This window comes from Dermacentor silvarum, chromosome 4 (genome assembly GCF_013339745.2).
Source record: "Dermacentor silvarum isolate Dsil-2018 chromosome 4, BIME_Dsil_1.4, whole genome shotgun sequence".
Taxonomy (NCBI): Eukaryota; Metazoa; Arthropoda; class Arachnida; order Ixodida; family Ixodidae; genus Dermacentor; species Dermacentor silvarum.
In genome coordinates, this window is record NC_051157.2 from 35,056,288 (window position 1) to 35,084,146 (window position 27,859).

Sequence of the window (27,859 nt, forward strand, 5' to 3'; positions counted from 1 at the left end):
CAATCAGCAGTACAGGAGTAGGACGTCAGATATGCCGATGGTTGTTCGATATGGCGATGTCAAGCTACTTAACCAATCGGCAGTACAGGAGTAGCACGTCAGATATGCCGATGGTTGTTCGATCTGGCGATTCAAGCAGATACTGCCAGTCAACAGTATGAATTTTTTTGCAACGAAGATCCACCAACAAAAGTGAAGTGGCACCACATGGCGACTTTCTTAGGAAAAAGCGGTCGTGTCATGACTGTTATTCTTGAAGAACAAAACAATTACTGCTAAATGGTACATTGCAGTATGCTACCCAGTTTTCAGCAAGTTGCAAATACAGCAGCCAAGGACAGAACTGAGGGGGTATCGCATTGCACCATGACACTGCACCTGTGTGCACATCCAACATCACTCATTTACTAATGCCCACGGATGTTAAACACAACTCGGCCACCTTACTGTACTGACATGATGCTGTGCGATTATTTCCTGTTCTCTAAAGTGAAACATTGCATCTGTGGTTCAATGTTATCAAGCCCCGGAGAAGGCATCCCTTCGAGGCACACCTACCTACGTAGGCACACCTACGAGAACAAACTTGCAGCAAGAGGAAGTGAATAAAAAAAGTGCTATTTAAAATGATTTACCAGAAAGCAAAAGTGCATAGAACCTTGTTACAAGTACATTGAGAAAACATAAGGGTCTAAAAGACAGAGAGCACCTTCATTTTTGATCATCTCGAAACTTTCATAATGCCTCGCGTAGATTTGGTACAACACCATGTTGAGAAATCAGCTGCAAAGCAGTTGCACGTAGGTACATTCCTACACAATCGAGCATGACAAGTGTTCTGATGAGTTTTTTTCCAGTTATGTTTCGGTTCCTGGTGATTGCACACAAATTTATAACAGTTATTCTAGTCCACTTCGGCACATGCAAAGAATACTAAAATTTTAGCTACCAAAGTCGCACCCGCCAACTTTCCTGGAAGTTTTCATAAAGCTTACGAATTCTGGCTTGTTCCAGTATTTTACGAAAGTTGCATCAAGTTTAATGAAAAATAGATTCTTTTCGCGAGTATGGCAAAACTATTGAAAGATAGAGCAGCGGACGATTGCAACAAAATGCATGCAAAAAAGACATTTCGATGGTACCTGCACTGCTCTTTTGCAAGTGCTAAACACCATATACGAGAGGGACACATGGTCTGAGTAAGTGTATTAATAGCAGTTCCTGAAGCAGTTGAAATCAGCAGCAGCGGAGTTGCTGATAAAGTAACTGATCTGGAAACAATGTTGTTGCTCTCTGCTGTTTGTGTGCTGTGTCTAAAGGTAAATTTTTAATAAGGTGTATATGTATCTAACAGAAAATGTGTACTCAGAGAAAAACTATGCACCCCCCCCCCCCTTTTTTTTTTCCATCGTGTCCGCGTGATATTTACAAATTCATATTGCTACACGCGTGTTCACAGGTTGGCAGCTGTGCAAGCTTGACAAAGGTCAAGGGCGTATTAGATACAGCATGTGCATTTTGTGTGATCCTCTATGGTCTCTTTACACTTACTTGAATGCTCACAGTAAAGGAGAAAAAAAAGAAGGATGCACATCTTCAATCATTACAATTCAAACTTTATTACTTGAACCCACAAGAAGTTACATTTGTGCAGGCAATCTAGTTCTTCATAGGCGGGGCATCAACATAATCCAATGTACCCAGGGACGACGCCTGGAAAATAGATTAGTATAGGTCATGGCAATGCAACATTTGCCAAAGATTATTCTGACAATCTAGAAGGACAACGGAAACATGAAGCAGTTTTATACCAGGTGTAATTTATGAAAGGGAAATGTTGCCCTTGCTCTGCGGTCAGCAAGCCTCCTGGTCAGCTCAAATGGTAGAGCAACTGCCCTGGAAAGGCGTTACTCCTGGGTTTGAATCCCCAGACCAGGATGAATTTTTTTTTCAACTACCGAGGCTTTCTTTCCGAGAAACCCTTATGGATTTCCTGTGTAGCTTCGTGCTACAATTTGGGTGGATGACACTTTTTCCCTTTCATGTACTTTCCTCCACCTTGCAGGCTTTGGCAGAACTGATTTGCCATATACAGATATAATTTAGTAATACCTAGGCATGTACGAATATATGAAATTTCAAATACGAATCAAGTGGTCCCCTCTATTCGATTCATATTGACGATCCATTATTTGAAGTTGTAGAATATTCGTTTATTTGGAATGTCAAAAGACGCAGTCTGATGCAAATGAGAGGATGATTCTGCTGCAAGAGGGCCGCTGTTTTTGCCCAGAGGCACGAGTTTCCGAGCAAGCGAATGCATCGGGCAGATAACTTCTGCTCAATAATTTCAAGCGATTCAATAACAATACTGCAGCTCATATATGAATGTGTTGTCTTCATTTAGACAAAGCAAGTTAATATTTGGCCAATTTCACCATGTTTGCATCCACTGAAATGTGCGCTACTCTAATACCACATTTATCTGCTTAACTTATCACATTTATCTCCTTAACATAATACAGGCATACTTTGCAAATCTAAAGAAGCTATGCAGCAGCTACGCATGCTAAGCTATGCGTTAGGCATGGCCAGAACAGCTATGTCTCTCTCTCTCGAATAAGACGAGTTTTGCAATTTCAAGACAGAACTTAATTAACTTAAAATATATATTTTTTTAACATTTCAGGAGCAGTGCCTGGACACTGACTCATACGAGTAGAAGGCAAACCAGACTGTTGTTCCTTTGTGGATATTTGAACTAAGAACATGCTGCAAAGCAATGTCATTTGCAAGAGGTCTCGTCCACAACACACACTGGGCTCGCACTGCTCTCTGGTTATTCAGCTCTGTGGCTATAGAACAAGCTAAAGATAACCTGGGGCTGTACAACACAAGTGTGTCCATATCACTCCCCGTAGCTTTTTACGTAACGGTCAACTGGAGGGTACAGATGCTTACAGTGACGAGGCTCACGAGGAAGAAACCAACGCCAAAGGCCAGATGAATGTTGAACTTGGCCTGCCTCTTGTTGAAGTTCTCCTCCCATGGCCCGATGAAGGTGGGCAGGTCAGCCATGGTAACCTGCTTGAACTCGGAAGGGGCGTGATACGAGCGCGCACCGCTGCGGGACTGCCCTAGAGTGAAAGGAGCATACACACGCACTCTTTATAAGCTTTTTATAATGCGCACAGCTTGCACTCTAGAAAACCTCCACACTTTTTCGACAGGACACACTAGCGTCCCCGGAGCAACACGAAAGTAGAGACCCCGCATCGTTATATTCGTAAACGCGATAGAACATTTACAAAGGCTTTAAGTGTAACATATGAGTCAGTCTCAGTATTCGACTTGTAAAACGAAAGGAAACGATTTAAAGCGTTGTGGTATACGCAAGGGTACATTCGAATAGGGAGAGAGAAACAAGCTTACTCAAAACACACTGCAGCACCCTTTGGGAGGCGAGTCGCGCGATCATCTTGACTGTGTTTTCTGCAGTAGAATTTCAAGATTTAGCGCAAACGCTGCTTCGGCAGACACGCTGTACCCGATCACGAGAGAAACTTGACGAGCGGCCGAAAAGGTCACCTTTGTTGCTAGATCGATTATAGAGCGACCCGCTAGCGCGCCGCCAGTAACGCGGCAAAACGTTATTTTTTTTTTAACAAGACAAAACCAGCAGAAATAAACCTCCATAATCAGCTGCAAAAAACTTCTCTTCAGAATTCAGTCGTCTTAGCAAAAAGATAAAGGAAAAAAATTGTTTATTGAAAATCGTAATCTCTGATAGCAGCGCAAGTTAGTCTTGTACTAGCAACGTTTAGTGTCGGTTTCGGTGGTTTCGGTTTATTTGATGTTTTGTATTCTTAAGATACATCAAAACTCGCATAAAAATATAGCAAATATTTTACATTTATTTTTTATAGTTTTTGGTGTGGCTTGATAAATGCAGCGCTAGTGACAATGTGTAGCCGGTGTGGCCTCAAAAACCTTGCGCTCAATGTGGCGCGAGCGACAGTTTCGGTTGGTAACACTGTACTCAGGGAAATACGAAAGTGCAATGTAGTGCGATCATTGCCCGCCTTTTACGTTGGCAAGTTGTTTTCGGTTTTTCTTTTAAAAATGAAGTTTACTTGTAGCATATGCATGGACAATTTTAGCAGCGAGAATGTCGACAACATAACTGCCACTGGTTGCGGTCATGTTTTTCACGAGATGTGCCTTCTCCACTGGACGGAAATGTCCAAGACGTGCCCGGCTTGCAGGAAGCCGTTGCGCCCGAAGCAAGTGTTCAAGCTCTTTTTTAATGTGTCTGAAACGAAAGAAGTCGACGTCGGAGACCTTCAGAACAAGCTGGACGACGCGAAGGCACAGCTAAGGGCAGCGAACGTGGAGAAGATCAAACAGCAAGAAGCAGCCGACACGCTCAAGGCTTTCCTTATTCAACGAGAGGAAGAACTTCAGAAATTCAAGGACAAGTACATGGATGCGCTTGGCGAAAGGGCCCAGTTGCAAGCTAAGATACAGTCTATGCGAAAGGAAGTATCAGAAAAGCGCCAATTATACGACGAAAACATTACTTTGCGGTCTCGAATAACGGGCTATGAAAGGTAGGCTCACCTCTCGTGCGGTTTCAGCCACAACTTCTTCGAAACTGTATGCAACAGGTGCACAGAATACTATATAAACTACTGTTTTTCTCCCTTTTCTTCTAGCCTCAGAAAGCTGATAGACAGTAACGCAAAGGAAGCAGACGAGCTTCTCAAGTCTTATGCAGATGGACCTGGCGCTATTAAGCTTTTGGCGACGTATTGTGTTCTTGTGAAACGGTAAGATGTGATGGCGTTTCTATTAACACTTCCACTCTTTCCTTACCATGGAAAAAATTACTTTTTGAAGGCTTTAGAAATGATTTTTTTTTAATATGATCATGGTTACAATAACATGCCATATATCAAATCAAAGCTATAGAAATGTGCTTCTTAAAAATAATTTCAAAAAGGCTTCTCCGGGCGTACTATGTAATAATTTGGAAAAAATCTAAGGTTACCGAAAGATACAAGAAATATTTAATTGTTACACTGACAACATATAAAAAGAAATGCATCAATTGCCTACAGCACATGGAAGATTTCAATGTTCTAGCTCATCAGGAATGCGAGTTTCACCCAAAGGCTTGGAAGCGATAGGAAGGTTAGCTTTGTGCTCAAGTGCCGCACACGATGTGTTTACTTAAAACAATATGTGGAGGCGAAATGACGCGATACAGCATGCGAAACAACCACTGCTGTGCAGCAGAGACTCTTGCAGGTACCAGGCATGTCACAACACTGGCACACTGATGAATGCCAGCAGCAGTGTTATAGGCATCACACATTGATGGTACATGAGATGAGAATGACGGAAAACTGTCAGTGTTTTCCAGTGCCAAATGAAAGAATTGGATATATTTACCTTGGCGTTTACTGTCCATTCTGCTCAGTCAAGTGCCTGCGCCATGATGGGCATGCCCAAGCTGCTCAGGAAAGCTAATGCTTGTGCGCACAACTTCAGTGGAAGCCAGAACACTGCCCTGACTCCGGCAGAGCCTATTGAGCAGAATGTGGTGGTTTATTCACACCATTTTAATGAAGTCAGTGGGCAAGAACACACATTAGACCTGAGGACCCAGTCAAATAAAGGAAATGTTTAAATGACGAAAATTACTGTGTACCCTGAAGGCTGTCATTTTTGTCTTTATGGATTGTATAGTGTTGACACACTTATTGCAGCCTGCAAACACATTTAGTGCATCTTTGACTATCTTATAGACACAATTAAATTGCAAAAGCCAGTAGCAACTGTCACATGGTTTGATGTCAGCTTGGTGTGCTCAGAAGTCTTGATACTATTAATGTCAACACTGTATACAATGATTTCATTGTTAAAGCTCTCTGCATACTGATTCCATTGTTGTGTAGTTTCAAGAGAACATAATGCAATGATGTGTGTTCGGACACAGTGCTGGCTGGTAATAAATTTTAAGACATTCTAAATTATTCAGCTTTATCTCTATTTCTTCCCCTGAATTTGGTTAAATCAGGTACAAAGATAGCTTGATTCAGTTCTTTGAAGGCTAAAAAGGGCATTTGTACTGACAAATGTCTGCAGGAAAATCATAATATTTTTCTAGGCCGAGTAGTTTGGAGCGATGAGTTTTGTAAAATCAGTTTGTACTGCAGAACTTTCGTGCATGCTTCTGCCAAGGTTGGCATAGCGTCATGACATTTCCATTTCTTTTCCCCTGGCGTTACAGTAGTACGCAGATACACCTGATTGAATGATTTTCACCCAGTCACCCGAGGTAAACAGCCCTGCATGTTGTAGTCATGCTGGTACTTGCTTTTCCTGTAACAGCCAACTGCAAACTGTAACGGAGAGCCGGTCACAGCTGAACAAGGAGGCGCTTGACTTACGGAAAAAGGTGGCCTACTTGGAAGTTCTGACGAGAGAGAGAGTGGCCCGCATACGTGCATTGGAAGGGGATGTTAGTCACCTCAAGGACATGCTCCACAGGGCTGAACTCAAAGCGGAGAAGGGCAGCACTTCTGCGAGCACAAATGCCGATGATGGTCTGATTGCAGAAAGGTGAGCAGCAGTATTGATTTCATAACATAGATTGCTCTTGCATCTACAGCACCACTTTCAAAGAGAAAGAGGCACCTAAGGGAATTATTATTAAAAGAACAGTAAAGTTCAACTCTTTCATAACTCCATTTTTTTTTTTTTTTTTTCGTTTTGCAGGGAAGATGATTATAGGGTAAGATAAGGGCCAAAGTTCACTTTTTTTATTGATTTCACAATGAAAATGACGGAGCCTGTTACGCCAGTGTGAAGTCATGAATTTCACAATCTGTTCATATTTGGGCTGTTTTGGCAAAGGAAAAGTTCTACTGTTGCCTACTTTCTCTTTGCATATTGTCGAACTCTTTTATTATACTAATAAAAAACTTGTAATGACATGTCTTTGACTGCGACTACACAGGGTGTCCCAGCTAATGTTAAGCTCTTAAAAATAAAATATAGAATATACAAGAATGCAACCAATGGTATTCTGTCAGCAGTGATGTATCAGACCAGGAGGACTTTTTTTAAGTAATCCAACTATTGATAATTAGATGCACTTAATTAAAGAACTTTCTCATTATTGAATAGAGGGCGATAATTGTGATAGAAAAGTAATAACTGTGTTTTAAAACACCCGATTCAGTTGTTTTTAGTGTGATATGTCTCGCGTAATAATTTTTTATGCATTATAGTGAAAATGCACGAAACATGAAAATAGCTGCACGAGTACGCATCCGCGCTGTACACCAGTGGTCTTAGTCGTTACTCGGAATAATTAACTCTGCTCAATGCCTAGCTCGGCGGCCACGTGAAAGGGGCGAGGCATCGGTACTGGCATTGGTCACCACGAACGGAAAAAGGTCTCTTGCACGTGAAGCCAATGCATTTAGCTAATTCTTCCAGAGTAACAACTGTGACCACTAGTGTCGCATTGCGCTGACGCATAATCATGTGGCTAATTTAATATTGCGCGCATTTTCTTTACAACGCAGAAAAAATAATTACGCGAGACATAGCACACTGGAAAAACCTGAATCGGGTAGTTTAAAACACAATTATTACTTTTAGATTATGGCGATCGCCCTCGTGGCTACTACATTGAGGGGAAAGAAACAAGTAGTGGTGATAACGGACTCACAAGCGGCGTGTAGGCACTGCCAACTTGGAAGGATAAGTGCTCCAACCATGTACCTCCCGGACATATACATTGTCTTGAGTCCGAGGCACGAGTGCCAGGTTGGGGAACGTGGTGGCACACGCCACAGCCTGAGAACACACTCTCCGGGCTAACCCACCAGGGGTCCGCGCCAGACGAAGGAGTAGCCAGATGGTACACTGGCATCGTCGCAAATTACAGACTTGGCAGAAGTAGGTATCTTCCACCGCACCCCAAATTGACGAGAGAGGATGCTGTTGCATGGAGAAAGCTATAAACAAACACATTTTCGCACAGGACATTGTTCCACGCGATGTATTCGGCATGCTATGACTACACCTGCAAGAAATGCTCAGCACTGTGCACTCTCTACCATTTGGTATGGGAGTGCGAACAAAACAAGGCACTGCCCTCGATCCCCCAACCCCTACTCCGGAGCAGTGGGAGAACCTGCTGAACAGCTCGTGCCTTGAGGACCAGCTTCGCCTGGCGGACAGAGCATGACAGGCAGCGAGAGACCACGGCGTCCTGGACTGAGGATGCCGCCCACGTGGAGACAGCCATCATCGTCTAATTTTTAAATAAAGTTTATGTATCTCTATCAAAATTTGCACCCTCAATTGAGTAATTAGAAAGTTTGTTAATTAATATAATTGAATTATCGATAGTTAAATTATGAAAATAGTCCTCCTGGTGTGGTACATCACTGCTGACATTGGTTTCGTCCTCGTACATTCTATGTTTTATTTTTAAGAGCTTGGCTAATGTTAGCTGGGACACCCTGTACGGATCCTTCAGTTTGTTGGCAGAATGCCTGATGCTTGACTTTATCAGTATGCTTCACTGCTGCGTCTTCCACTATCAGAGCACACATAAGAGCCTTGCTGATCATTTGACCTAATAAAGTCCCTAGATAAGTTTTCCTGCTGCTGTTGAACCCCTTTGCGCCATTGCCTGTTTTCCTTTTTTGTGCACTTGCTGACCTCTTACTTTCTTGAGGTTGGCTTTCTTGCAAAGCCTACTTGGCTAAATTCCGGCTTGTCAATTTCGTGCAGTACAGGAAAGGCTAGGGCTCATGTCAGCTAATCAGCAATGAGAGTCAATTGTGCATTCTGAGAAGAGAGGAGAACTTGCACATTGTACGCTGCAAATCCTTCCAACAAGCTTCCATTGAGTTCGCATCATGCCAAGGGAGATCAGAGGCGAAAAATGGAGGAGCCTTTCTTCTGGTTGGCTGTTCCTTTCACTGTGCTGCACAAAGTTGGTGAGACAGTATATTTTTCTTATATAGAAGTGTGAATTTGGCAGGAAAATGTGTGTTATACTTGGAGCATGGTTCTGTGTTTAACCAGAGGTGCTTTCTCAGGCTAGCAATATCGAAAGAAAAAAGTGCTACTTTTGTTCAAATAGGGAACTATCTCGCCATATGCTAACACAGGGCAAGGTGTTTTGTGCCTATAACGAAAACTTGAGACATGGGCCACTAGAAGGGACATGCAGTTGAAATGTGCTGTGCAATATGTCATAGCCATTACATGAGAGCGTGTGGAACACTTGCCAGCAATGTCATTTCAGCACCTGTCCTCATTGAACACAGCAAGCATGTCGTATAATTTCTGTTATATTCCGTAGACACAGCAATTCCTTAATTTTTCTTTTCGTTTCTCATGCAGCCCAGCGCCTGAACGAATGAAACGTCCACGCTTGACAAACCCGGAAGAAACACCTTCTCCAGGTGTTGCCTCTCCAGCTCTTCGTGTAAGCTTGGGAACCACTTTAATTAAGATGGCACTTGTTGGCGTAGGGTTGTACTTAAGTGGGTGTGATTTGCACACACCTCACATAAGCATTACAAAAGTGATGATACTGGCAGCCATTTTTTTTTTTTTATTAAGGAAATGCTAGAGTCTGTCAAAGAAAATGTTCATTGACATAGAACATTAGGATAGATACTCATGTTGTCAATGCATTTTACCTCTGGGGTGGAAACTTGGAGGGTAACAGATAGACTTGAAAGGAAGATTAGCGCCATTTAACCAGTGTTGGATGAGAAAATGAAAGGCATAACCTTATGAGATAGGAAGATAGCAGTATGGATCAGGACAAATGCGGGCAGCTGATATTCAAGTAGCGATATGCTTAAAACTAAAACTACTGGTCTGTGGCCAGTATAGCTGCCAAGGGAACAGAAGCAGAGTCAGAGGTGGCATAGGATTAGATATGGAGAGATGAGATTAGTAAATATACAGCCGTAAAATGGAGTTGGCTGACATAAGACAGAGGTAGCTGGAGTTGGTTGGTAGAAGTCTTTGCCCTATAGTGCATTTAAGTTTATTCTGATGATGACAACAGCTCTTATTATTGTGCTAGCCTGTCTTCTCATACGACCTACATTTTTATCTCTAGTGATTCTTGCTGCGCATTTGGTATGCTCAATGCATGTATGCTGTGAGCAAAACCAATTTTGTTTCAGATTGTGACCTCTGCTTGGCAGTCGAAGGCTCCAAATGGTGCAACACCGACGAGGGAACCACTGTTGCCACGGAAAACAAGCTTTTTCCGTCCACCTGCTGCTACAGATTCATTCAAGTCGGTCATTCGGACTGGCTACAATGGTCTAGGCGGTCATTCAAAGCATGTTGTTGGATCGAAGCCATCTCTGAAGAAATTCTAGGGTCCTTTCTAATACATTGATGCTTGCATATACCATTGTTAGCTTCTTTCGTTTTGTGTAAATATGTTATTTATTCTAGCAAACATATGGTCGCTTATATGGATACCATAACGTAAATGCACTCAAATTTCACATTTTTTTACCTTGATTTCGCTGACCATTTATGCATGTATTCTCACACACACACAAAAAAAAATTATTGATGCATTGTGAAAATAAAAGTGTTATGTAAGTATATTTCTAGCCTGCATGTTTTAAGCTTTAAGGTGGCTCATATGGCATGTTTATTTTGAAACGATGGTAACTAAAAAAGCCCAAATAAATCATTTTCTACCATGTTTGACTGTAATGTTTGAGTATGCACACCTTCAGGCCACTGCCATTAGTACATTTCTGTGATGTGACCCAAAAGAACCAACAACCATCCTTCTTTGCATGTCACTAACCTCCTTAGAGAGAGCTCCAGAAACACCTATCGAGAGTTGCAAATAAATAACCATAGGATGCAGTGGCGCACCGACAAAAAGGGGGTGAGGATTTGGAGGTTGTAACTTCCCTCCAGAGGTCAGCCGACCCAACCCTTGGACTTCTCCAAAAGGCTTTTTCTGTGTGTGCGTGCATGTGCATGCATGTGTTTATAGGTACTCTTGAAAAACATGATTTCTTGCCAAATTCTTACCACTCTTTCAAACAGAAATCTTGGTGTTTTAATGTATAGATGCAATATAGGAGATAAATGTTTTGGCCAGACGGCGTCTTGTGCAGTGCTTAAAGGTTGCAATCGAGCCATGAGGATGGCTGCTGTGGTAGAATCAAGTTTCGTGAGAATGTTATAGTATACTATACACTTAAACCTTGATATAACGAACTTGAATATAATGAAAGCTCGAGATAAATTATTTAACACTTCATAATTTTTTGTCCATAGTACATGCATTTTGAATCTCAGTATAACGAAGTATGTTTATACACGATTTCAATATAACGAAATTTCGCTGCCACTATGAAGGAATACCGAGACAATAAATGGAAACTTCCGCAGACGCATATTGTCCAATGGTTGAATTAAAGCGGCTGCTTGCGAAAGCACCTCTCAAATCGCGCGCCGCACGACCCGAGAGCGACCGACGAAGCGGAGCAGCGTCATTTTCCGTATAAAGTCGAAGTGCAATAAGATCCTATCGTGGCCTGCGCTTTGTATGCTTTAGGTGTGGGGGTGAGCCGAGACGGATGGTGGCTTGAAAAGCGCCGTCTTCCCGCGCGAACAACGGAAAGGAAGGGAGGGAAGCGAGCTTGCGGTAACCTGATCAAGCGAGTGCGGGTGGTTAAGGGAGTGGTGAGGAGGTTGGCGCGCGTCTCGTTTTCTAATGCGGTCGTGACTGTGCATGGTTGTCGGCGTGGCTGAGCGCATGCACAGCCCACGCACCCTGTTTTAGAGGTAATCTGCCGCATATGCAAAGACTGGGCGAGTTCAGGGCGTGGCATCGCGTGCGTTTAGTGCTGGAGGTTGCGTAATTTCGAGTTTTGGAGATGCGCTGAAGCGAGAGGCAGACAAAGCATTCCCTAAGCGTCGTCCCTCTGCGGGCAACACTATCAGCTGCGGGGGCGAAGTGGACGCGAAAGCGTGCCTTGCTTTGCTAGCTTCGTACCGCCGATGTGAAGATATTGCCGCCTTGGCATGAAACCGTATCTTTCGTCGCCGACTCTCAAATTCAACAAAATATCTTTTTTTATTCTCATTCCAATTTGCTTTTTCCAATTGCCCGATAATTCGGAAAATTTTGCGGCCACTTCCACGTAAGAAAAATAAATCGGCGGCTTTACTCATTTGTATAAAAAATCAAATTTCAATATAACGACTTTACGATATAACGAAGCAAATTGCTGATTTTACTGACTTCATTACATCGAGGTTTAACATTATTATGGGTATTAGTGTGAACTAGGCATCAAGATCAAAAGCTGTAAGGGCTTGAGGGTCATTCACTGTGCCATCTGCATCCCCACTTGACCCCCTATGGACAGATATGGCAGCAGTGAAATGTAGTCTACTCAGCAGAGAAAATGAGAATAAAGTAGCAGGGGCATGTAGACTTGTTAGTAATAACTATGCTTACTTGGTGTGCTGGCGACCCTGCACTGGTGACCTCAGTAGTGAACTGCACGTGAAGGAGTGCATGGTTTTGTAAAGAGTGTTGATAATACATAATGGTAGGATAGCAAAAATATCAGTAAGTCATATTCTGCACTTTTATTGACAATCTGCTTGTACATGTGTGAACATAAAGCTAGTGGTGTTGTTCTGAACATTACGTTGCTTGTATTATTAGTAGGATTTGAGAGAAATGTGGGGTTTATCACATGCAAGCTACCGCAAGAGCCAACAGTCCATGACGCTGAGAAAGTGATAAGAAAATTGAAGGATCTGCACCAATTTCCATGGCATGAAGTACGATATTGCATGAAACAATGAGTGTGTGCACTTGTTTCAGTAGAAATAAGAAATGTAAATTTTTTTTTACGAGTTGGAAACGTGATTAACATTTGTCATTGCATGATGCTAAGGCCATTTTAATACTGGTGACCACTGATCGTGTAGCTTCGTACAACTTACTAGCAGACGGACCTGCTGACTGGATTTTTGTGAGCTGGGCTGTTTACCGTCATATCTACACATTTCAAACAGAATGTAGCCCTCATTCCTAATGTGATGACGCAAATTTCAGTACAAGCTAAGCCGCCAGGGGCGCCATAAAGGGGGCTACCGACCCCCCAGTAATTTCTCCTGCACTCCAGCCCCCCCCCCCCCTCCCATTTTCCCCTCTAGCACCATGGAGTGCCCCCCCTATACCCCAATAATAAAATGTGGGCAGCTTGCACTAGCTTGTTTACTCCAGCTTGCAAGGCTGGAGTAAACAGCGGAGCTGGTGATCAACCTAGCTTCTTCCAGGTTTTACTAGGCTTGGCTAAGTTTTGCTAGGTAATTAATGCTAAGTGCTGCTAGGCACGGTAATCCGAATCGCCTCGCAGCCGACGCGCAGATTCTCGCTTGGCCGCGCGACGCGCATCACGATGAGCGGCTTCGGGTGTCCGGATCTTCTTTGGTCGTCCCATGTCAAGGCTACATGTACTTGCCACAGAGTCAACGAGAGTTCTGCCGCCGTCGCGGAGGCTCCCAGCTGTATCTGCTCGGTGACGTCACGGCCAAGCTGCGCCTCCGCACTTGCCGGGGCGTGGCCGGTCGAAACCAGCCGACGCCAGAGGCGCCTGCTGCAGTCACGGACATCGCACGCGTTCGGCGCCAACGCAGGGACACGGCGAAACGCGGGCGGCGTCGGCAGCAACTCTGCGCGTTGCCTCGTTGGTGCTGCTACAATTTCTTTCTCTCTCTCTTTCTCTCTCATTTTTCTCTTTCCCTCTCCCGAGCATTGCGCGCACGCTCTCCTTCCCTCTCCTTAACGTCCCATGTCAAGGCAACATGCGCACGGCACGGAGAGGAGACGAAGCACACGCCGCTCCGCGAGGTGGTTGCTAGGCAACCCTGGTGACTCATCGCTCAGCAATGTTTCGCGGCTCGCGGCCCAAACAGCTCCGCTATTAAAAATGAACCATACACACATATACAGGGTGTCCCATGCAACTTGTGCCAAAAATTAAAAATATGAGTGTGCCAAGTAGCTGGACAGAACCGAGGCTACGTCGTCGCTTGGGGCAAGTCAGACTATTTTTGTATTTTTTTACAATTAAATAATTAGTTATTATTAATTAACTTCTCACATATAACCAGAGCAAAATCGTCAATCAGAAAATTGTAGGCCATCGTGGGAAAAGCACGTACCGCTCAAGCACTCCGTACAGATGGTTAACCAGCGAAGCTGAAACGTGCAGCTCCGGTGTTTATCACTGGGTTAATTCCGACGGTACTTTAAAACCTTTCTCAATTATTTGTTACGTCTTTGCGTTTCTTAATGAAGTTACACACACGTTCGGCTGCAACGGAGAAAACGACCCCACTGACGGTTAAAAAAAATTAAATTATGGGGTTTCAGGAGCCAAACCCACGATCTGATTATGAGGCACGCCGTAGTGGGGGACTCCGGAAATTTGGACCACCTGGGGTTCTTTAACGTGCACTAAATCTAAGTACACGGGTGTTTTCGCATTTCGCCCACATCGAAATGCGGCCGCCGTGACCGGGATTCGATCCCGCGACCTCGTGCTCAGCAGCCCAACACCATAGCCACACCCTGACGGTATGTCCGCAGTCCGCCGTTGTCGCCCCATTGCCGCTTGCGATTCTTCAAAATTAAATCTGTCCGTCACAGTAAGACAATGAATGGCTCATAACCAATGGCTGATACCCCCGTAAACGCGGCCTCCCCATTACGACGACAGAAGTGAAATTCTACGCTGGAATGATGAGCGGCATTCCTTCATGATGAGCGGCAACCTAGCCAGCTGTGGAAGACGACGACGACGAATGCGGGAGCAGTGGCACGAGTGCGTTCGCGCGGTTGCGCCGAGGAGCGCCAACGAACCAGCTGTGAAAGACGACGACGCTCAAGCCATTGCTGATGATGATAGTTTCTGCGTACAGGCGACGGAAGGACGAATCGGCTGGCCATATACAGCTTCGCTGTGAAATTCCTGATCTATATTTCTGTTACAGAAAACATTTTTCGAAGCCCGAAAGAAGCTCACAAAAACACGCGAACGGTGCCGCGTGACTTGTCGCGCGGCACTTTTTCGTGTTTTGCGGGCTTTCTTTGACGTCACGAGCAAACTATGGTTCGACTTCAAAAACTTCTTTCTGCGCTGCACCTTTGCCGTTGCGGTGAAATCAATAAACCTGCGTGACCACGTGGCGTTATTTTCCATCAAAACGCCGGTGGCGCCACCTCCGGCCATTGACCTCTCGGATTTACCTCTCGTACTCGGATTTTTTCATCCTAAAGTCCCTAGAGCAAAATATATCTAGGGACTTTATTTCATCCAAGCCAAGGACGGAGCTACCAGCATCCCACCTCCACTGAAATGCGGCACAGATGTCCAGAAGGCCCATTCCATCCAAAATTAACGGTTTAATTAATCTATGATAGGTCAAAACATCGGCAGAGAGTACAAAGTGTGCCCTTCATCTGAAGTTTCCAGCGTATATTATGCTTAGCGATCAAGATGATTGTCAATAACCCCCCCCCCCCCCTTTTTTTTTTTGTCCATATGCGACGGGGACGTTAACTGTCACCTATAGTTTCACTCTTACTCTTGCGAACTGCCTCTTGGGGCGTAGCTCAGAACTATGAGGCGTTCTAGCTTAGCTGCTCACACAAGCTTTGCGAAAACGACGACGAAGGCGAGAGAGTGCGGCACATCGGGCACGTGACAACGCGCTTTCTTTCAAACTGACCCACTAGGCTCGGCGCTCAACCGTCCAGTCGGCCGTTGCTGACCGCACTGGAGGGTCTGCCGACCCGGTGGGTCTACCGGGTCTACCGACCTGATCTGCCAACCTGATCGCCGCCACGCCTGTCGCGCTGGTCAGCTATGCGGACGACCTGCTGCATCTGCATGGACACCATTCAGGCCGGCGGCAGCAGCAGCAGCAGCAGCAGCGACTCGAGTAGCGGCAGCAACAGCGTGAGCGCGACCGAGTGCGGCCACGTCTTCCACGAGGCTTGCTTGCAGCGCTGGCTGGCAGCGTCCAGAAGCTGCCCGACCTGTCGCAAGCCGCTCCGTGCGCATGGGATTGTGAAGCTCTTCCTGGACGCAGCGGACGTGCTGCCCGGGGGTTGCATTAGCAACGACGGCGGCCCACTGCAGCTGCTCCAGCGTGAACTAAGCGAGGTCAGGTCACAGCTGAAAGCGACCGCTGTTGCCGAGAAGAGGCAGCAGGAGGCGACCTCCGCGCTACGCAGTCGCATGCGCCAGATCGAAGGCGTTGCGCGAACATACAACGCCAAGTACGTCAACGCGCTGCACGAGAACTGCCACCTGAGGACGCAACTGAGGGGCCTGAGAGAAGAGGTCAGGGATAAGAGGCACCTCCGCACGGAGAACATATTCCTTCAGACTCGGCTACACGCCAAAGAACGGTACGCAATATAATACGTATATATAGACAGCGCCATGCACCTTGTGTGTTCGTATAATTGCTATCACAAGAAAGAAAATGTTTTCAGCCGAACGGAAGCTACCTCTTTCTGGTAGGTGCCACAAATATTGGGCAAAACATCGCCCTCGTGGTAGCAAATCTCCGCCATGGGCTGTAAAGACACTAATAAGTAAGACTTATAATATTGGCAACATCCCGACATCTCAGTGAGTACAAGAAATCAGTTGTCAGGACTCGATAGACAGAAAATGAAACTCGCTGCCGAACAGTCGACAACGGTCCGGGCTGATTTGTAGGTCTCTATTGTCTGAATTAGACTCCCATGATTTGACATCATCTTCAGTCTCCTGACATCACCCATAATGGTGCACTCCTATTAGTAGCACCTAAACACTCACATAATGTCGCAGCATAAGCATGACGCCGCCAATTTTCAGAAGAGCTCAGCTACCAAAGTGCCTGCTATCTTCGCGATATTTGGGTGCGCACTACTGTTAAAAGTAGCCTCAACACAGGAAAAGAATACTACTCGGAAATCTAAAGCCTTCTGTTCAGAATGGTTTTTGGATGGCAAAGCAATTCCGTACGCGCGCTGGGAGCCTTAAAATAGTGCTAGGCACTCATGGGTCACCTGTGACCCATGTTCAAATACCACGACAAAAAAAAAAAAAGAGTTAATGCGTCATTGCTTCATTAAGTGTTGTTTGTTTTAGGTTGTATTAAATTAAATAACTACTCCGTTGAAGTAATGTTGCATAACGGTGTGTGTACACATACAATAAAACGTCGATCGTTATAACAAAGCTCAAGGTGGAGCCAGAATTACTTTGTTATATTAAATATCTTGTTGTATTCATTATGACATATACTGCACTTTGAATCTAAGGATATTTTAAGGAGAATTTCACTTCGTTAAATTACTAATTTCGTTATATCCCGTTTCATTGTAATGAGGTTTGACTGCATAAACAAATTGCTGTTAAGGTGGAACTTAATCGTTCTAACTATGGTATGACAGGTTTGTTGCACATTTCTATTTGCTCCCATTGTAGCTGCATTAACCATGTGCAAAAATTACCTTGGAAAATAAACAACTGCAACTTATTTAGATATGTACAAAGGTCGTTGCTTGAAATGCAGTATGAAGTGTGCAGCTGTAGAAGTATTTCACAGATACATGGTTGCATACCTCGTGAGCCATAACTTTGCATCATGACTTGTCAAACGATCGTGATGAGTGTTTTATTGTGATAATAATTATATGGCCACTCGACGTGCATTTCTGCCGTCGTCGTCGCCGTGAGGTTCCGTATAAAGTCCAACGGCGACAAAATCGTCGCTGCGCGCCCTACGCTGTGTGTGCGAGTGAAAGCGTACGAGGGTGAGCCGGCAATCACGGCTCAATGTAGCGTAAGGCAGGCCGGAAGCGCGCGGTCTTTCGCGCGCGAGGCGACGCACACAAAGAAGGAGAAGGCGGTGCGTTATGCTCCGTCGGCGGCTGCACACAACACGGCCGCGCGGGCGCTGTATCTTCAAAGCGATCTGCGACGTGGGCGAAGTGCCCGCCCGCGCGGGCCTCATCTTCAGAGCGATCTGCGATGGGGACAAAGTGCATGCGCCGAGTGCCGGTAGCTTCGTATGCACGTTTAGTTCGCGTTGAAGCGAGACTAGAGAGAGCGCGAAGGTCAATTTGCCTGCTGCTGCTTGCGCGCTTTCTCACTCCGGCGTTTACACAGCGAGTTTCCGCGGTCATCGAGCGAGATGTGTTCATGTTTACCTATGCGCGCGTCACACCGTGCTTGCATTTAGTTAGTAAGCGAATGTTTACAACTTTATACGGCCCATTAAACTACTAGCCTTGCTTCGTATAGCTCTCTACTAATTTGCTATCGCAATCGATGCTTCGTCTTTTGGGCGGAACTGCGACTTTCACTTTGTGGTGAATTGATATATCTATTTACCATGTACGTTCTTCTTTTTAATGCCTCGCTGTTTGTAGGATATTTTAGGTATTCTTCCTGGTGTATGCTGCTTTATTCCCCGATGCACTCCAGAACATCTGGTTATGCTGTAGAGTTTAAGCTAAACACAATTTTAATGCAGTCAGTGGATAGAAACACACTTTAGACCCGAGGACCCACGCAAATGAGGAAAATCACTGAGGACACAGAAGGTTGTCATTTTGACGCGAAAGCGTAAAATGGCTCATTGAGCGAGAAAGCCGGCATCTGTAGCGGCGAAACGGCACCTAAATTCCCATTGGCTGCGATGTCACGTCACGAGAACACCTCGACGGAGTTTCTATTGGCAGCGACGCCACGGTACGAACGCGCCTCGACGGATCAGAGCGGGCGAAAGGGAACACCTGCTAAGAGAGGCCATCGCCGCGACGCACGTCGCCCTCGGAAGCCTGTGTTATCCGCGCGTTTTGTCCGCGAAAGCTCTCGCCTACGTTCTGACTGCGCCTAGTTAAGGCCAAATCAAAACGAGCCAAGCGTCTCAACGCGCTCGCTGGCCCGCGCAGAGTTCATAACTCGAAGGACTGCTCAGCGGCGTTCAATTAGACATCAATACTTTCGCATTCACAACTCATAAGAAATGCTTAGGTGTCCTCGGACTTTTTTGTCTTTATGGATTGTATAGTGTTGACACACTTATCGCAGCCTGCAAACACATTTAGCGCATTTTGACTATCTTATTGACACAATTGAATTGCACAAGTCTATAGCAAATGCCACATGGTTTGATGTCAGCTCAAGTGTGCTCAGAAGGCTTGATATCATAATGTCAACACTGTATACAATGATTTCATTGTTAAAGCTCTCTGTATGCTGATTCCATTGTAGCGTAGTTTCAAGAGAGCATAATACAATGCTGCAATGTGTGTTCGGACACAGAGGCTGGCAATAAATTCTACGACGTTCAAAATTAAGCTTTACCTCAATTTCTTCACCTAATTTTAGCTAAATTAGGTACAAAGATAGCTCCATTCAGTTCTTTGAAGCCTAGGAAAGACATTTGTACTCACAAATGTCTGCAGGAAAATCATTTTTTGCTAGGCCGAGTAGTCTGGAGAGTTTTGTAAAATCAGTTTGTAATACAGCGCTTTTCTGCATGCTTCCGCCAAGGTTTGTCTTTTCGCCTGGCGTTACAGCAGTACACATATACACTTGATTGAATGATTTTCACCCACTCACCAGAAGTAAACAACCTAGCAAGCTGTAGTCATGCTGGTACTTGCTTTTCCTGTGTAACAGCCAACTGCAGACTGTAACGGACAGCCGGTCACAGCTGAACAGGGAGGCGCTCGACTTAAGGAAAAAGGTGGCCTATTTGGAAGTTCTGGCAAGAGAGAGAGTGGCCCACATACGTGCGTTGGAAGGGGATGTCAATCACCTCAAGGACATGCTCCACAGGGCTGAACTAAATGCGGAGAGGGGCAACACTTCAGCGAGCACAAACGCCCATGATGGTCCGATTGCAGAAAGGTGAGCAGCAGTATTGATTTCATAGCATAGATTGCTCTTTCATCGACAGCACCACCTTCAAAAAGAAAGATACACCTAAGGGAAATATTAAAGGAACAGTAAAGTTTTCCTCTTCTCTGTCAATCAATCTCTCTCTTTATGGAAATATACATATCTCTTATACCGCTGCTGCCGACGCCGTCCGCGTTTCTACGTTTCCCCGCGTTCGCGCCGAACGCAAGGTCGATGCCGAACGCGCGCGGTGTCCGTGACTGCAGCCGGCGCCTCTGGCGGCGGCTCGGCAGATTTCGGCCAGCCACGCCCCGGCAAGTGTGGAGGTGCAGCTTGGCCGTGACGTCACCGGTGAGATAAAGCTCGGAGCCGCCGCGACGGTGGGCAGAACTCTCGTTGACTCTGTGGCGAGTACATGTAGCCTTGACATGGGACGACCAAAGATCCGGACATCCGAAGAAGAAGCCGCTTATTTGTTAACCTCTAATTTTCTGCCCCATATATGTTAGCACCGGTAGAATGCAATGATTGTACAATTTTCTTTTCAGCGACAGTGGTAAGCTCCCAGTCAGGATTTCGCAATACCTGCCGTATGCACTTCAACCCAATTTTATTCTTCTGTAAATTTCCTTCCCTAGCAGCATAAGTGCTAAATATGTCCCGCGCGGGTGTCCTTCGATTACAGGATTGTTTAGCCCCACTTTCCGACATCCTGAGGATTCTTGCAACAGTCGCGAGCAAAAGTTTGGAGTCAATATGGCATCGCAAAATTAACATTTCTTGTAGCACAGCTCCACAACACGAAATCGACTCAATACATTGCATTTGTTGAACCCGCACACGTAGGATGTACTTCATTGAATTCTACCAGCATGCCCAGGCTGTGAAGAAAAAAAAAAAAATCCCGTCGCCATATATACAGGGTGTCCCAGCTATGACGCAGCACGATTTAAAATAAAAAGGAACGGCGTTACGCGAAACAAACCTAGTGCGTATTGTTTCCAGTGCAGTGGAGTAGCCGCCAGCAATTTTTTCGTTACTGAGATTTAATTAGTTCATTGTAATTAATTATCTAACTCGAGATGTACTGTCCTATAATTATCAAAGTGTCAATGAGAAAATTGTAGAGCAACATGAAAAACTCCCGATACAGCTTTCTGTTGCTCAATAAGTGCTACATAAATGTGTTTTTCCGAGCGTGAAAGATGCCCGCGAACACACGCAAAGCGTTACGCACTTGCGTTAAGTCATTTTATAGAATGTTGGGACTTGTGTGAAAGTCATTTTATACAATCTCATCACAAGTGACGAGTCTTGGGTGTTTGAATAGGATCCAAAAACAAAAAGGCAAAGTTTCTAGCGGCACACTTCAGCGTCTCCTCGCCCCAAGAAGGCCAGAATGAGCAAGTCAAAGGTCAAGACCATGCTCATTGCATTCTTTATCAGGGTGCTGGTCCACCATGAGTTTGCACCACATGGTACAATCGTCAACGTCAAATTCTTCGTGGAAGTGCATGCTCAAGAGACGCAAACGAAGGTTTCACCGCGCCCGGCCTGACATCGCGGACGATAGGAAACTTCGCGATGACAACGCGCCAGCCCACAGCGCTTTCCTCGTGACCAGCTTCCTGGCCGATTGAAAGGTGTCAACGGTCCCCCAGCTGCCCTAGTGACTTCCCCAGACTTCTTTTTCTTTCCGCGCTTGAAAACTGCTATAAAAGGACATCATTTCTGGACAGTTGACAAAGTCAAAGCGGCTCTAAAGGACATTCCGGAGGAGGCCTACCGCTACGCCTTCGATGTCTGGAAATCTCGCTGGAAGTGATGTATCGACGAAGGAGGAGCCTAGCTATTTTGAAATCTTTTAATGTGTTGTACTGATATGATCAATAAATTTCTGTTGATTCGACTCATCGACATTACTTTTCGGACATACACTGTAGGTCTCTAAACTTTAGCCATGCTGGCTATGTCGCACGGGAAGTTTTTTTTTTTTTTTTTTGAATTCTTACTAGAACTTTTTCGATCGTATACGAAACGGGCCTTATGTCACTCGCGAGATATGACATGGGGGCACTACGATCGAATTATATATTCCCGCGCCGACGCTCATGATAGCGATAAATGTTCTCAAATTATGCGGTCCAATCGACGGGGTAACATGATTTCTGGGTCACCATAGGTCGCCGCAACCAATCCTGGGTTGGTATAAAGTAAAACTATTCCAATCTGTTGTATTGCGATAGCAATGATATGGACACAGGCGCATTTCTGCCGTCGTCATCGCCGTCGCCGTGATTTTCCACGTAAAGTTCAGGGGCGATAACATCGTTGCCGCGCGCCTTATGCTTATGTGCGAGACTTTTTATTCAAAATCCGCCATTAGCCCTTCGTGATAGGTCAAAATGGATCAGGCCTCACCCATATGGGCATAAAAACAGACTGGAATAGGCTTGCGTTATACCGGCCTTGGGGACAAGACGCCCGCCCGCTGAACCCACTGCAGCGCCCTCAGCCTACTTTTTTGTTGTTTTGCGCCAGATAGGGAGCGTCGCCCTGCTCGGCCCACTCAACCGTACTCAATATTACACTCTAAATACAGCCGCCCTGGCCGTTCCGACAGCAGCGACAACAGCCGGGAATGGCCGCGCGCGTGCCGGCGACTTGCCGGAAGCGCCGAAAAGTCCACTGTTATAAGTGCGAAAATTACGAGCAACTGCGGGAGGCGCCGTCGCGCGCTATGCGTAATGCGAACGACTGCACTCTTTTTCGGTCAACGAATCCGCTCGCTGTTCGCGGCCGCTGCCGGAGCACACATGCTGGAGCCGTTCTGGCGCAGCGTGGCGCAGGAAAATGGCGCAACTGGCGCAAGAGTCCCACCCTTGCGTACGGCACATCCTTGCTGTGCCTCCGCGCTTCAAAACAGTTCCCGGCCGCAGTAATTTGACGGCAGTGGCTTAGCGATATTTTTTTTTTTTTTTTTTGGGGGGGGGGGGGGGGGGGAGTCAGGCACTTGAGCAGGGACGGGAAAAGCGATGGGGGAGAGGGGACCTGGGCATTCCGCATACTATAACACAGAAATTTCGGAACATAGAAACTGTGCTCGGTGTGCCACCCTCTGCCTACGCCACTGCTTCACGGAAGTGAGCGAAGTTACGTAATTGGCCGGCACATCTATTTCCCGCAGACCTTAGATATACAGGGTGTTTCAGCGAACCCTTTCAAAAATTCTTAAAGGTTGCCTGTGCCAGATAGCTCAATTCTAGTTCATGAGCTGGTTTACTCGAAGAGGCGGACATTACTTGCACAAGAAATTAAAATGCATAATGGAATAATTAACAGAAATTCACTAATTAAGTTTTTAACTAATTACCTGATGGCCCATATTGCAATTTACAAATTGTAGCCGTGGAGTTCGCAAGGCGGATCCAGTTGGAACAAATTCTCGGGATGACACCAGTTTCGAGATATTGATTCCCGAACCTTGCGGAGAAATGCATTGTCGTTCCAGTTAAGTTCCTAAGAAAACGTCGCTTTGTGCATTGAAGCAGAAAAAACTGGAACGCCTAAGCATTTCTCTGCAAAGTTCGGGAATTAATATCTCAAAACTGGCGTCATCCCGAGAATTCGTTCCAAGTTGATCGCCTTGCGAACTCCACTGCTACAATTCATAAATTGCAATATGGGCCATGAGGTAATTAGTTAAAAACTTAATTAGTGAATTTTTGTAAATATTCCATTATGCATTTTTTTTTTTTGTGCAAATAATGTCCGCCTCTTCGAGTAGACCAGCTCATGAACTAGAATTGTGCTATCTGCCACAGGCAACCTGTAAGAATTTTTGAAAGTGTTCGCTGAAACACCCTGTATATTGCCGCACAGAGCTCTCCACATTCAAGTTGCGAGCACTCTATATCTTGGTATACTTGCAAGCGCTTCATCGCATCGCCGTTACAAGAGCGCCGGCAACGCCTCGCACATCTTGAGACAGCACGTGCATCTCTTGCACGAGCCAGCACCCTATAGTACATTGTCCAATGAGAAGTCACGACATGTCTGGTGATCAACGGAGCACGAGAGAAATGTGTTCTGTGTGTGGAAGCAGCCGCCTGTAGGTATAATTCAGTTAACTCCCCTTGCAAATTGCGCAAAAGCGTTTGTAACCTTTAGTTTCCGAGCGCAAGTTCATTTGCCCACAATAAACCAGTTTGCGTATACCGTCCTTCGTTGAAGACTGTTACAATATATGAATGTGTCGGGACACTTCTCTTGCCGACTTTGCAGACAGCTGTTGGAAATGTCCGAGGAGTTTCGCAACCGCATGGAGTGCGTGATGGGCAGCCTCAGTGCCGAGCTGGGGCTGCACGAGGCCCAGCTACGGCAGCAGGCGCAGCACGCCCAGGCGCGCAGGGAGGACGCAGACGACGCCAGGGCCACGCTTCGCTGCGCCGAGTTCAGGCCGCGGAGCCTGCAACAGCTGCACGGGAACCGCAAGAGGCTGCCTCGTGCCGACGAGCCGAACGAGCCGCCGCAAAGGTGCACATGCACTCCTGAAAACTGGTTAACCATGGAGTCTGTGTGGTTAACCGTTATTAGCGGAATACCGGCGTAATCCGTAAACATCACTGGTGTCCAACTCGGAGAATTTGAGATGCGCCAGCCAATTGCGCGCGCTAATTTCCGTGACATCACGGCGGAGGTATCCCTTAAGACTGTTTTGGAGCGTGGAGGCACAGAGGGCAGAAGAGATGCGATTATGTGGGTAGCACTTGCACTGTTGCCACCGCGTAAAGCGCAGCTGAACGCAGCTGCACTATAGGTGCCACGTTCTCTTGCACATGATTATTGCTTAATTTTAGAAAGCAAAATGCTGCTTTAATGAAATTGCAGCTAAAGGCTTTTTGCCAGTGCATGATGCGCTCGTTGCAAGATGAAATGTTTGTGAGCTGTGTTGGGTTTGTGTGGTTTCCTTTTTAGTTTTCTCTGTGCTGATCATAAATCTATAAACAATGTTTCCAGCATCCACATGGAGAGCTATATTTTCTTCTGTGCTACATCTAGTGTTCCAGGTCGAGCTCCGAAACGGCCGCGTCTGTAAGCACGATGAAGATACTGCTCAGTGAAGTGCACCATTGGGCATACGTAAGAATTATCCTTCGTATACACATTGCTCTGGATGATGGGTTGCATGCCTTGTCAAGGCTTCAGCGAATGTCCGAGCTGTCGCAGAGCTACTGCGGTTATAGCAAGCCTGAAACAAATCCAGTTAGTTACATATCGTGCAATGTTTGTACAGTTTAACCTCGACATAAGGAATATGGATATAACGATTTATCTGATATAACGAAGCAAATACATAATTTGCTTGGTCATGCTTTTTTTAATGACGCAATCTCTTGTTATAATGAAATCGAAAATGCAGGATCCGACACGGCATCGGCAACAGCAAAGGAAATTTTCGTTTGCACGTGCTTCAAAACATATATTCTGGTAGCAAAAAAAGTCGCAGTTTCGCCCGAAAGGCGAAGCATCGATTGCGATAGCAAATTAGTAGAAAGCTATAGTAAGTAAGGATAGTAGTTCAATGGGCCGTATAAAGTTGTAAACATTCGTTTTAAATAGACAAGCACGGTGTGTTGCGCGCACAGGTAAACATGAACACATCTCGCTCCCCTTGTAAATTGTGCAAAAGCGTTTGTAACCTTTAGTTTCCGAGCGCAAGTATATATATATACTTGCGTATATATAGTTTAGTAACTAAATAGACAAGCACGGTGTGTTGCGCGCACAGGTAAACATGAACACATCTCGCTCGATGACCGCGGAAACTCGTCAAGACGCTGGAGTGAGAAAGCACGCCAGCGGCAGCGAGCAAATTGACCTTCGCCCTGGCTCTAGCACAGCGCATACGAAACTACCGGCACTCGGCGCATGCCTTTTGTCCCCAGGGCAGATCGCTCTGATGAGGCCCCTGCGGGCGCACACTTCGGCCACATCGCATTCAAGATACGGCGCCCGCGCGGCAGCTTCGTAAGCAGCAGCCCCAAGAGCAGAACGCATCCCGAAGCAACGAGCGCGTCGCGTGCAACGAAGCAACGCGACGCGCCGCATCATACTGAATTTTCCTTTTGTCCTGAATGGTAGCAGTGTTGGCGCGGGCAATTTCATGGCAGCGGGCGATGCGAGCAGCAAATTCTTCAGGAAGAGATGCGGATGGAGCAGCGGATGCAGCAATACATTTTGCTGCAGGCTGGCTATAATGAACTTTTCTGGTATCTTTAACAGATAATGTAATAGCCTACAGGTGCAGAATAGTTTCTATAAAAACCCGAACATTAAGAACGTCTCGTTAATCACACTGACAGAGACTCAACATATGATGCAGTGATTTGTCTGCTTCTATTACAGTCAACGATCGATGGGTTTCGGATCCAGGAGATAACCACAACAGGTGCTGCCTTAAGAAAGCAAAGAAACGCCTTGCAGAGACGAACTATCTGCAAAGTCTGCAGTGTATTCACAGCAATGCTTGGCTACAGAGACTCACAGGACGATTCTCACGAGAAAAACAAAGTATGCTGTGTAGTGCTTTGGTGTGGTTTTGCTATTTATAAACGTACGGTATTAATAAAAAAATTGCACCATATCCAACGAGTTGGATATGGCTTTGTGTGAGTGGATAAAGAGTCTAAACATGAGTACACGCGTGCACGCATGTATGCACACGCGCTCGCGCACATGCACACACAAGCGCAGGTGCAGGCATTGTACCAAGCCTTTTGTTAAGTGGAGTTGCTGACTACTAGCGATTATGTCAGATGCCTTGAATGCATCATGGTGTTAGAGGTGCAATTCGAATCCAACGCATCATGGTTTTAGGCAGCATACGCATGCGTACATAGCGCAACTCGAATCCATTCTATCCACAAGAAGCGTTTACTTCCTCATTACCGTGCAGCCGCAGATGCGTGAAGGCGAGCTTCTTCTTAACCCCCCCCGCACTGCCGGCGCCACCGCTGCCGTAAAGCTTTACGCTGCCGTAGAGTTACTGTATACAGTACTGTATACTGTTACTGTACTGTTACTGTATACAGTAACTCTACACTGCTGTGCATATGAGTGCCATCTGGTGGCACTGTAAGGAAGCCAGCGATGCACGTGCTCTGCTGTGAATGGTTGGCCTTTTCGACAAGGGGGCAGCCAGGCCGCAGGCATGGTCATGAAACCCGGCGATGTTCTCAAAGGGAAGCTTCGCTTTTAATGATAAAGTATATAAATAAGGCCTCACAGACATTTATTATAGCATGAGGCCACTTCAGTATGCCAAGAAGTTCCAAGACCCTGCACTATAGTAGCTAAAAGTTGTAGCAGCCTCCAGTTCAGGTAACTGAGAAGGCAAGCATGGCATAGATGACGGCATAGTCTATTTTGTGCTCCAAGCATTTCTCAACATTTTTGCCAATTGATTATGTATGTTGGTGCCTACTCATTGGTGAACATTTCAAACATTACTAGGACTACACTCCAAGAAAGGTTTAAACCTTTGGGGCCTTGTCTTGCCCTCGTAATTTCATCATCTTTCATGCCTTTCCTTTAATACTGCATGCCCAGTACAAGGTCATGAACAGCATGCACATTATCAGCGTGACAGAATTCTCGACGGGAAAGTAGCAAGTGCAGTTTTCAAGAACGGCTACGCAGCAAGACAGCCGACTATTATTGTTCGGAGATAACGTTACACCTCAAGGGTGTAACGTTTGAAGAAGTCCAAATGCTTGCTTAACAATCTGAACAATATTTCAATGAAAAAAAAAAAGGAACACTAGAAAGCA

General features: G+C 45.7%; 2 protein-coding genes across 3 annotated transcripts; one reads left to right on the forward strand and one right to left on the reverse strand.

The window, feature by feature from the left end:
* Positions 1–1,599: 1,599 nt before the first annotated feature.
* On the reverse strand, positions 1,600–3,600 carry LOC119449773 (uncharacterized). The gene is made up of 3 exons (XM_037713032.2): positions 3,433–3,600; positions 2,962–3,137; positions 1,600–1,713 (listed from the first exon to the last, which is right to left on the reverse strand). The coding sequence occupies exons 1-3, from the start codon at positions 3,476–3,478 to the stop codon at positions 1,660–1,662; spliced, it is 276 nt and encodes a 91-aa protein (XP_037568960.1). The 5' UTR covers positions 3,479–3,600; the 3' UTR covers positions 1,600–1,659.
* A 398-nt stretch (positions 3,601–3,998) lies between these two features.
* LOC119449772 (E3 ubiquitin-protein ligase TRAIP-like) lies at positions 3,999–26,792 on the forward strand. 2 transcript variants are annotated; one of them, XM_049665436.1, is made up of 6 exons: positions 3,999–4,610; positions 4,716–4,829; positions 19,806–20,036; positions 24,312–24,563; positions 25,089–25,169; positions 26,436–26,792. In XM_049665436.1, exons 1-5 carry the CDS (start codon positions 4,123–4,125, stop codon positions 25,123–25,125), a joined length of 1,122 nt encoding a protein of 373 aa, XP_049521393.1. In that variant the 5' UTR covers positions 3,999–4,122; the 3' UTR covers positions 25,126–25,169; positions 26,436–26,792. The 2 variants fall into 2 exon arrangements, with proteins under 2 accessions (XP_049521393.1, XP_037568959.1); XM_037713031.2 differs by lacking the exons at positions 19,806–20,036; positions 24,312–24,563; positions 25,089–25,169; positions 26,436–26,792 and adding exons at positions 6,397–6,627; positions 9,436–9,520; positions 10,236–11,478 and having other exon boundaries at positions 4,010–4,610.
* Positions 26,793–27,859: the final 1,067 nt, after the last annotated feature.